Source organism: Beta vulgaris, chromosome 7 (assembly GCF_026745355.1).
Source record: "Beta vulgaris subsp. vulgaris cultivar EL10 chromosome 7, EL10.2, whole genome shotgun sequence".
Classification (NCBI taxonomy): domain Eukaryota; kingdom Viridiplantae; phylum Streptophyta; class Magnoliopsida; order Caryophyllales; family Amaranthaceae; genus Beta; species Beta vulgaris.
In genome coordinates this window covers 32,101,058-32,113,145 of record NC_079208.1, presented here as the reverse complement: position 1 = coordinate 32,113,145, position 12,088 = coordinate 32,101,058, and the positions used below count along the sequence as shown (strand labels likewise).

General features: G+C 33.7%; 1 protein-coding gene across 1 annotated transcript in view; it reads right to left on the bottom strand.

The window, feature by feature from the left end:
- Positions 1-628: 628 nt before the first annotated feature.
- Positions 629-12,088, bottom strand: part of LOC104898989 (exopolygalacturonase clone GBGE184) — a 35,234-nt gene continuing 23,774 nt past the window's right edge. Inside the window, exons 4-5 of the mRNA XM_048633979.2 lie at positions 9,058-9,277; positions 629-883 (exon numbers count right to left, since the gene is read on the bottom strand). Coding sequence (XP_048489936.2) covers positions 629-883; positions 9,058-9,277 — 475 coding nt within the window. The remainder of the gene's footprint in view (positions 884-9,057; positions 9,278-12,088) is intronic.

Here is a 12,088-nt window from a genome sequence, read left to right as displayed (position 1 = left end):
TAGTACTATTCTGCAGGTACATCCTCTCTCATACTAAAAATAGCTTCTCTCTCTCTAAAAATCCTAGTTGGACAAACACTGACTTGAGCGTTGGAGGGGGTTTCCTCACATCCCCCCGAGGGTAGCTCACGTTTGCTTAATTGTACAGCTATTAACCAAAGGACATTCCCAAGATCTTTGGCGAACTTCTTTTAGGGCCGTCAACCGTTTCACAACCGAAACAATTACTATTATAGTTTTCCAAAAGTACTTCAGCAATATTATATTGCGACATTACTAACAAATAAAGCTCGTTACTTTATATTATGAACAAAAGCACACTAGTAATGAAAGATCAACAAATAAAGCTCATTAGCTGATATAATGTACGCGAACTGTTCTTCATGAAAATATATCTAAATGATGTACAAGTCGATCTCTAGTAAATCACCTTATCCTAAACAATGATACACATCTCATAGGCATAAGAAGCTCGAATTAGGCAACTTTCATCACCAAAAAAGAAATAAAATACTTCTTATCTGGTGTTCAATCTATTTGTTTCTATATATTGTTCTTAAACTTTTCTCTCCGTCTTTCTTTGTTGGCCACTAAAGAAAAAATGTCCGGATTACATACAAAAAGTGCATTATTTGCAGCTAATACCATTATGTTTCCCAGTGAAGACAACTTTTGCATTTAGGCAATTTGTTACCATACCAAGGGCACTATCAAGAACCTTTTTATGCAAGACTGCTTTTCCATCAAAGGTAAGGTTAATATCTGCAACCTCAATACCTTCACAAGGCAATGCAGGGCTGCATGCAAAAGTAACCACCTCAGTTGTGGCTGAGGTTCCCCTTATATTCTTGAAATGCACATCACTAATCTTCACATGAGATGCCTGCAATTTCAATTACAGAATTATTATTTGTCTCTCGAAAATTTCATAGCTATTAAGGGTTAATAATTTTCTAAAAGTTGTACAATATATATAATCTATACGTCAATACATGTGTCCATTTCTTATATCCCTTTCTTTGAAATCTCTGACTAATAAAAAGTTTTAATTTTTAAAGTAATTCCAATGTTGAATTAACCTCTTAAATTATAGTTCCTATGTTCCCGTTTCCTTCTTTTTCAGTTTAATTTTTTACTCTTCTTTTTATACTACCTCATAAATAATTTCCGTTTCCCTTTTCCTTTTCGTTTCCTGTAACTAACATATGATGTTTGTGCTTTTCATGTTTATTTAAGTCATCGATCTCTATTATTCTGGAGTTATTACTTTTTAGAACTTAAGCTTTTCACACTTGTTTTTTTTACCATGAACCTCATGCTTCTTAACTTTTTAGCTGATTCTTTTATTTGTTTGATAATGTTGAGTTTTTTTTTTTTTTTTTTTTTTTTTTTTTTTTTTTTTGAGTTATTCCCTCCTTGGAGGGAGAGTTCACACATGTTATGAGCTTATTATGGTTGCCAAGGTATTTGTCATATGGGTTTTAATGTCTTCAGCCCACATGATGACTTGACTTTTAAAAGAAGCTTTAGGGGTTGATTTAATGAAAGAGTGTATGCTGGAATTAATGTACAACAACATACAACAGCATGACTGTTTAGACACAATACAAAAATAGAGTGAGGCAGAGAGTTTGACTGAGTTTTCACTCTTGGAGCTATTACGATTTTTCACTTCGATCAAAGGCCAAATGTGCTCGGATTATAATCAAATTTTGACACGGTGCTCCTACCATCCCAACCCACATATTCAACGGGTGGATCGTCATTTTCTCCCCTTTATTTTACTGTTGTGGGTTGTTTTAATATTGCTTTGTTGATGTCTACATTGGTTTGCTTGAGATTGGTTGTGATTGCCCATTCTACAACACACAAGAGTAAAGTGTATTTTTGCTTCCGCTGATATCGTGTGTGGTCTATGAGTACTTTCCCAGCAACTTGGTATCATAGCCGATTATTAGCATTTGGGTGTTCTTCAGTTGATTAGAATGGAAGATAAAATTGTTTATGGTGGCATGTTTAATCTCACGTCTTCTAATTATCAAACTTGGAAGACGAGAATGGAACATATGAAAGACTTGCATGAACCAATCTTGAATGCGAATAGGCCAAGTGGCAAAGATGAAGCCGCTTGGAAGTTGCTTAATCGGAAGGTTGTTGGTTTAATTCAGAAATTTACTAACCAAAGTGTTTTTCATCATGTATCTAGTGACACAAATGCCTACAATTTGTGGAATCGACTTTGAGTATATGTATGAGAGGAAGAATGCACTAAACAAAGCGTCACTCATGAGAAGACTTGTTAAATTGGAATACATAGATGGTAAAAGTGTTATTAAGCACCTAATTTGTCTTTCAAGGTTTAGTGAATCAATTGTCTGCAATGAAATTGGTGTTAGAAGATGAGCTACAAGCTTTTTTTCTCTTGTGTTCTTTTCCAGATAGTTGAGAGACTCTTGTTGTGTCACTTGAAAACTCTGTCTTGGAGGAAAAACTCACAATGGAGATTATGAAGGTAAGGTTGATGAATGAAGAAGCTAGGCGGAAGGATCTTAACTCCTCTTCGAATGACATAGGGGCTTATGTAGTAGAAAAGCCGGGTTGAGGAAGAAGAATAAATAAGAATTACGAGCCTAATAATTTTGAGTCCAGGGGAAGATTGAAGTCAAGGGAACTAATCACTTGTTATTATTGTGATAAACCGGGCCACAAGAAATCTAAGTGTCAAAAATAGAAGTGTGACAAAGCCCAACAATGTAGGGAGAACGGTAAAGAATACCAACATTCTGAGAAAGATGAGGAGAATTAAGATTCTTCAACAGTTGCAACTAGTGATGACTTGTACTTTGTTGGTTGGTGATACTAAAGTTGAGGTCTCTTTTGATACTTATTCTTGGTTGATTTACTAGGGGGCATCATATCATTTCACTTCACACACTAGTTCTTCTCATCATACACTAGTGGTGGTTTTGGCTATGTGAAAATGGGAAATGACAAGGTATCCAGGATTTTAGCCTTCGGTACAATTTGTTTGGAGACATCCACTGGTTGCAGGTTGACTCTCGGCGATGTGAATCATGTTCCAAATGTTCGTGTGAACAAAATCTCTGCTGGAAAGTTGGATGATGATGGTTATTCTAGTTACATTGGTGAAGGAAATGGAAGTTGACTAAAGGATCTTTTATCATGGCTCGAGGAAAGAAAGAAAAGGGTTTTTTTCGTGATGCAAGCAAAGTTATGTGAGAAGGGCGATAATGTGTCAAATTCATCCAAGTTGATGTATAAGGAGCTTGATCACATGAAAAAGAAGAGTGTGAAGTTCCTCTTCGAAAGTAATTCTCTTCTATTTTTCATGGTTGTGTTGATCATAGGAGTATAGAAGTAAGGAAGTGTAGTGATGATGGTGCTTTGAGTAATGGTGATGTGTTGATTTCATCGCTTGTTGAGCATGTTGTTTGTAAGCCACTACATGTACCTCGCTTGCGATGAGATGATGAAAGTTATCAGAACGGTATGTCAAAGGTGCACCAACAAGGGAAGAGAGTACAAGCAATGCAAGATGGGTCTAGTGCCTTACATGAGACATCTTTCCATTGACATGGTCTGATAAAGTTGCTTAAGATCAAACACCCAAGGATAAGCGGGCGTGTTGGTTGTGAAAGGTCGTTGTGAAAGGTCATCATCTGTCAAAGGGTATGGTTGAAAATAGATCCAACAAAATGTCATGTTTTTCACCCAAGGATAAGTGGAGAGCTTGTAAGAAAGTGGGTACTGTAACCTCTCCTCTTTAGGGGGAGAATGATATGAGTTCCGTGTGTTGGTTGTTCCTCCCTCAAGTAGGAGTGAGTGGGAGATTTGTTGGGATATCTCCTCCTTCTTGGAGGAAGAATCCACACATGGTATGAGCTTATTATGTTTGTTAAGGTAATTGTCATATGGGTGTTAATATGTCTTGAGCTCACATGATGACTTTGCTTCTAGAAGAAGCTTTAAGGGCTGATTTAATGAAAGAGGGTGTGCTGGAGTTAATGTACAATGCACAGCAGTAATATTTAGATACATGAGAAAAATAGAGTGAGGCAAAGAGTTTGACTCAGGTTTCACTCTTGGAGCCGTTTCATTATTGCACTCTGATTGAAGGCCACACGTGCTCGGTTCATCGTCAAATTTAGACAAGATGTTCCTGTCATCACACCCCGCATATTTAACGTTTCGTCATTTTGTGCTCTCTAGGTTGGTATTTCTAATTCAACCCTAATTTTTCCATAATTGTTGGTTTACCACTTTCAGTGATGTTTTATGGAAGATTGTTATTCCAATGTCGTTCCTTGATGTTTGTGACACCTCTAATGTAATTTACAGAAGATAATTGGTGTACACGTTAATTTTATTGGCGATTAGTGGAAAGATGTGGTGCCACCTAACGGCTTCGTGGTTTTCTCCCCTTAATTGGGGTTTCCACGTAAATCCTTGTGTGCTTTATTATATTGTTGTAGGTTGTTTTAGTATTGCTTTATTGTTGTCTATATTAGTTTGCTTGAGATTGACTCTGATTTCCCATTGTACAAAACACAAGGGGAAAGTGTATTTTTGCTTCCACTTGATATTATGTGTAGTCGGTGAATACTTTCCGAACAGATAATACAACGATTCTTCCAAATGAATTCAGGCTTTGAATCAATTTTGAATATATCAACCTTCGTAATTATTTTTTCTATAGTAAGTCGAACTGATATGGATGCTGTAAAACACGTAAATTAGAACTCGTGTCAACTGATAATTACTTCTTTCAAAAAATTTAAAAAATTTACATATACTAGGTGTTGTAGCTCGTACATTGCTCTGGCTGTTCATGTCCATCAAATTTTCTAATAATTATTTTTTCTTGAAAAAAATCATTTTATTTTCGAAAACACACTAAGCCGACCATCCTTATGGGGCATGAATCACGAGAATTCGACCAAAACAAGTACCAATATGCCGACTTCATTTCATGATAAACATGTTTGTTTGTTTTTTTTACCCCGAAAATGACGTTTTTGAGAAGAAAAAAAACTTTACTAACCACCCTTATAGATCACAAAACCACGAGAATCTAGTCAAAATAAGTACTAATACGTCAACTTACGCGATATCCATCCAGAGCCGGAGAAAACGTGTTTTTGACCCTGAAATAGGATTCCCCTGACCATCCTTATGGGGCATGAATAAAGAAAATTCGGTCCAAATAAGTATCAATATGCCAACTTTCACCGTAAGCACCTCAAGCCAATCTAAAGGATGTTTTTTTTACCTCAAAAACGATTTCCGAGAAGGATTACGCTGAATTTTTTTTCTTTTTAAAATTTTTTAATATTACTATTTTTTATTTTCTCTATTTATATTTTCAATTTTTTTTTAAATCCAATAATCAGTTGACACATGTTCCCGAATAACATGTTTCACAATTTGCATTCAATTTGAATTACTCTAGAAAAACTAGGTCTAAAGATTTGTTTGTTAAAAAAAGTTAAATAGTTGGATTATTTTGAGAGAACTGTTGAAATGATGAAAAATACTCTAGTTAAATTTTTCTAAATTAACTGCCCTTCTTATAAGGTGTTGGTATGGATATTTGATAATAGGAAAGATAATTAAGTTCCTTTTTCTCTTTGAGGTATCTGGTTAATGATATTTTACTTTTCTTTTTCTTGCCATTTTCAATTCAAATATTTTCCAAAGGTTTCTACTATGATTCCAAAATCCTATACATCGTAGCTTTGACCAATGTCCTTTTCACTACAACTTTAGCAACCCTCGTCAATAGAATCCATGATATCCCCATTAATCACCAACTATCGTTGCTACCAACACCAAATTCCCACCTTTACCACCAACTCTTCAACTCCTGACTAGACAAAATCTGAATCCGTAGACCAAGATCCTTTTTCAGGTGCTAGATCCTGAAACGTAGACCCAACAGATTCATATCCTATGCTGAGAACGCAGATCCGAATCCCAACCTAAACCCAAGACCCAGACTCGGATCCGTAGAACTTTTTTTAAAAGGGTTGGGTTAGTTTTTATTATTCATTAAATAAATCCTAACAAAAACCCTAAGTCTCATTTCTAGCCACCCTTGTCATATTCACTCCCATTCGTTATCTCTCTCCTCCATCTACCACGACGCTCACTAGCCCTGACGCCCACCAAAACTTGATGCCCACCATCCCCCACCGCTTACCATCTCGTGACACCCACCACCCCCTAACGACCACGTCTCTTTGGACCAGCTACTCTTTAGCGCTCCCAACTTGCTAGGTACTCTCTCTAACATGCCACGACGTCCACAACCACCATGACACCACTGTCTCTATCATCACATATCTCTTATGTAGTGAATATTGCATATTTTAGGTTAACTAAATTGGCATGTAATAAAGTTATATCTAATATATATATCATTTTCGATCACATTTAGTAAACTCGAGCTTATGCAATTTTTAAAAATTATTATTGATTATTGATTTTTAGGGGGTTTGATTTAAAAATTTTTTTTGCTTTTGGGGGTCTTGACTTTTGGTTTTTCTGGGGCCTGGATTTCGGGTTCTAGGATTTCGCTTAAGTTGACTTGTTATTAGTTGTGGAAGTCATTCTTAAATTCGCAAATGTTGATGACTTCTTGTTATTTCTTGTTGAATTCGTTTAATTGAATTTGTGTACCATCATAATCTGTTGATTTGAATTTGTGGTAAAATTATTGAAATTAGTTGCAAATTTGTAGTGAAATAGCTGAAATTAGTTGAGAAATTATGTTTATATGAAATAGTAGATAAAATAGTATAAATCATGGACAGATACGTTTTAGACCTGTATACACAGTATTTGGATTAGGGTCTTTTTTCAGACCTATCGAATTCAAATCCAGATTCAGCCTTTCATAACGAATCTGGATTTGAGTCCCTAAAACGCGGTCCCTTAACTCCTACTACGATAAGAAACTCAAAATAGATATTATAAACTCTTCCTAAACCCCTTATTTTACCCAAAGTTTATTGAACTTGTTAGAAGTTAAAACCGACATGTAAATTTGCTTAAAAAAGGCTCTTAAGACTAAAGGCGATGGAGAAGAAACATTAAACATATAGAGTGAACAATTATGCCTGCTGGTTTTATATTATTTTCCCCTCATTTTTTAGCTTTGCAAACACATAAGCCATGAGGGAATCAAATGTATCTTGATTCATGTCTTTACTTTTCTGTTTCGTAATGCTTTTATGTTTTTCATCTTCCAACCAAATGGCCCCTAATTTTTGATGAAAATTTATTCTCCTTCCTCTCCAAATTGGATTCAACACTTTCCTTTTCTGTTCTATCAGATTAGTCAAAGCACTTCCATTATACAAGTTTTCAAACATCTCGTTTGACCCCTTCTCTATCTCAATAATCCCTAGATTTTTTTTAACCTTCAATAAATAAATAAATATTCCATTAGATCTTATTATATCTACTATTTAACAACTTAATATTTCATTACTATTTTCAACTTGTCAACTTATACAACATGCTTCAACAACTGTTTAAATTTTTTTGGGCAAATGGGGTGTCAAACCTTGAAATAAGCAATTTCAAGTTCATATATGACAGCTTTTAAATACTATAAAGAAGTTTATATTTAGTTTTGTACTAAAAAGTAAATTCATGACAAACTCATGGAAGGCATATGTTTATTTAGGATTTATCTCAACTATTTTAAGTGTTGTACTAATATTTTGTTTCTTCTACAAATTAGTTTATGAATGGGTATTTGTGCAGATTCGCAACATAGGTCAACTCTTCATCCATAATAAGTTGAATCAAATTAAGTTTTAAATCAAAATCACTACAAACCGATAGGAACCATTGTAAAATATTGTATCAAACAATAATGTGAAATAGGTTTTCTAATTGTTAGATCTCATCAATAATCGCGGGTTTGTCATAGCAAAAAACCTGATTGATCCAACTTGATATGTATTTTTTAGTTTTGTCGTATATTATAAATGTCGTATGGCTTAAAATTAATGAATTAATCAATATTGATTTGAAAAAAATTAAAATTAAATTATCCTGTTTTTCAATTGTTGCCTTTTTGATTTTTTTTTCAAATTACTTTCTTTATTTCAACTGTTTTGACACTGATAATAACATCAAACAACAAAATAAACACTTCAAAAAAATTAAAAACCAAATCCATGCGTACTCCGTATTTCTCTGTCTCTCAATACTTTAGAAATTTGCTTATCTCTTTAAAAAGTCATAACATTTGACGATATCTTTTCATTAATATATAAGAAAAAAATATCATGTGTGATCTTATTTGCTTTATTCAATGTGTATTTTCAAATCAATTACTTTTAAAAAAATTTATTTATACATGATTGAAAATATTACTGATAAAATTTTTTTGAGTACCATGAAATAAATGAATAATATATTAAGCATATTTCACAGCAGTAAACAATAGTAACTTGCTGGAAAATGAACGAAGCTGGTATTTAAAGGTAGATGGCGCTTGGAAGGAGGAACTAGTAAAAAATTAGCCAACTTGGAGAGCAGCTTACGGATGGAGCTTAGGGCAACGAGGATCTGAAACTAACCATGGTGGGCAAGGAATACATGCAATGTCAAGTGTTCAAGTGGAAGCGTATGCTCTACTACGAAGCAGTCAGGAAATCTTGGATTTGGGAGTTGAAAACATCGAGATTTGGACAGACTGCTCTACTTTATTTAAGGGCTTGCAAGTAATAGAACAGGCGCCACCATTGATAAGGAAAATTCTAGGGGATGTAATGGTTACTTTAGATAATTTTAGTAGCTATAAGGTTATGAAAGTTAGTAGGGAAAAAGTCAGTAGGGCCAACTAACTTGCCACTATAGCAAGAAAGGTAAGTGCCTAAAGAATATTTATCCTCTATTGTTACTACTTATATATTATTAAAAAAAAAGCATATTTCACGTTGTACAAGAATGAAGAAAATGATATTTTGCCAAATTGCCAATAAAAGGTTTATGAAAAAACAAGTTGTGTAAAATTTTTACCTCTTTACTTTCTTTCTTGCCATATTGTTGGTCAATGATGATTGGATTCTTTACATGATCCATTACCAAATCTTCAAATATGATTGCTGAAGCTTTATTTGGCTTATTCCCTGGCCATGACTTGATTCTTGCACCGTTTGTGGTTCCACTTAGGGTACAGTTCTTAACTAGGACGCGTACTACTTCTAGCTCGTCCTTGTATTTCCCAAGGCTCCCAACACTGTTAAACATCAAACATGAAACATGTATATAAGAGCATGACACTCATGTTCCAAAAAAAGCATGTCATTAACTTTCTCTCTCCAATTACAAAAGTTTATCATGCCTTATGACCCATTTTGACAAATTCACCCCACTTATAAACCAAACAAAAAAAAAGTATCCTTCTCTTTCCTACTTTTTATTATACTTCATCTCATTTTCTCTCTCCTAAATCAATACATTATTTATATCTTTTGATATTTATAATATCATATAAGATTATAAATAAATTATATTGTATATTTATGATTCTAAATTAATTCATTTAAAAATTCTTAAAGAATAAATGTTTCCAAAAATAATTATTCATATGTAAAAATAATTAATTTCAAAAGTGTGTCAAAATATAACAAAATGAATGTCTATTTATAGATCACAAAAAGATAGGACCATTAGTAAAAAAATTATTTTTCATTAATTTGTATTTTTAAAGTTATTCATATTATCAAAATTTGAATAACAAAAAAAACCTTTTTGACACACTTTCATATGCTGTCTACAAATAGTTGGCTTGGGTTATAGGATAACCAACCATGATTTGGGTCATAGGATGACTTACCATGGATTGAGTCATAGGCTAATAGCATGACCCAAATACAAACAAAAAAAATCATGAATACAACCCCATGTTTTCTTTGAATAAGGTTCATGACTCAATTTTATGCCCAAAAAAACCATGAGTCGAGATGCTATAAGCAAGCAAATCTGAGTATGTTTTGCAGTCATCAGATTTACTATTTGCTCTTTATAATTGATTTATCAAATCGTACATTTATTAATGATGTGTTTTGCTATATTTTCCTGAAAAACACATTTATAATATATTGTTTTATGGGTGTAACTGGTAGATCACAAGTCATGACGTAACAACCTCCTCCAATCTCTTCTCTCCACCAATACCAGACCACCTCCTCCATACCTCATTCCTCCTCGGGCCATGTATTTTTGAATAAAAACATGAGGGTCTTTCCTTCTGTTTTCCCTCCATTCCCTCATTCATTCCCCTTACATTCCCTTTCATTCCTCCTCGCCTCTTCCATTTCCTCTCATCTTTCACTTTATCTCTCATCCTTTTCATCTTCTTCCATTTCCTTCATTGAAGGACTACAATGCTTCAACATTTTCCAACGATTTTAAATTTTTTGACCATCTCGTCATATTGTTGGAAAATGCTAATGTAACTAATTTTTTTCCGAATAAAACTGATAAAATATCTTGAAACTGACACTTCAAAAACTTAACATGGGGGTCTCGCTGACCGGTCAACGAGTAGGAGTTAAGGGACGTTTTGCTATATTTTCCTAAAAAACACATTTATAATATATATTATTTTTTGGGTATAACAGTTACATAATAAGTGTTGAGATATAACAGCCTCCTCGAACCCTATCTCAATCCACCACCACCAGACCACCTCCTCCAACCACTCTTTCTCCCTCCTTCCCTCATATGTTACATTCATTTTCGTTCCCCTTTTCTTTTCCAAATATGACGATTGATTCAGAAGGATCTAGCATCATGAATAACCCACCATTTCGCATCTATTTATGATGATATTTCACGGTATATTCTACTGTAATTTGTATTTCTACATCAATTTAAAATTTAAGGTTGAATTTCGTTGTTTATTAGATTGTGTTTATGAGATTGTCATCTAGTGTTTGATCGATTGATATTATATATGGGTTTTAATTACTCTCAAACGCAATTAACCCCCTGTCACGACCCTCGACTTTCCTTCAAAGATGAGGAGACATAGAAATGTGGGATGTCGAGGAGGAAGGACGAAGATGTCAAAAGCTAAAAGCACTGGTGAAGACGGAAAGTCAAGTCCGAGGACGAGTAGAGGAAGTAAGCATAGGTTGTGAGTGGTGCGGTGGTGGAGGTTGTGGTTTGAGGAGTTCGAGGGGTGGTGGTCCGTGAACGACGAGTAATAACAAAACACTAACAGTAAGTGGCCAAAATAACACTAACAAGGACTAATATGCAAAATACAAAATTCTTGGAGGGTTTAACAGAAAACTCATAATTTACTTTTTTGTTAAGAGATTAGAGATTTACTTTTTGACAAAAAAAAAAAAAATATGATTTCACACAATATAAAAATGAGTTGATATATAAATAACAAGCGTCTCAAACAAACAAATAGTGGTTGGTATAGAACACACAAGTTTCTTAAACGCCCCAACAATGGTTCTTATAAATTTTACTTTTTTGATAAATCGCACTTATCGATCCAACTTTTTTCATAGATCACATCTGTACTTTTTGACAAAAAAGTAAGATTACAAGACAAACATGGGTTGGTGTATAGATAACAAATTTCTTAAACACATAAGCATGGGTCAGTTTCATAAATAATAGGTATTTTAAATACACAACAAGAGTTTTTAAAGTACGAGAGAAAGAAATCTCATTTTTTTTTATATGAATAGATAAAAATACATTTTTATTTTTTATATTAAAAACACACTTTAATCATATAAGCTGACAAATTTATTGATATACCCTCCAACAATTATGTTTTTGCATATTGCTCCTTGTTAGTGGCCTTTTGGCCACTAACTATAGTGATTTATCATGGCTCGTGAATGACATGGATGGTACAAAATAATGATACAAAACATATAAATAGTGACATGAAAGTGTATTCTAAATGACATAAAACAAAGTTAATAATAAAATAAACAGTTCTAAAATAATGTGAACATACTAATTTTGACATGAAAGAGTTTTATACATGACATGAATTAATTTCAAAATAATATGG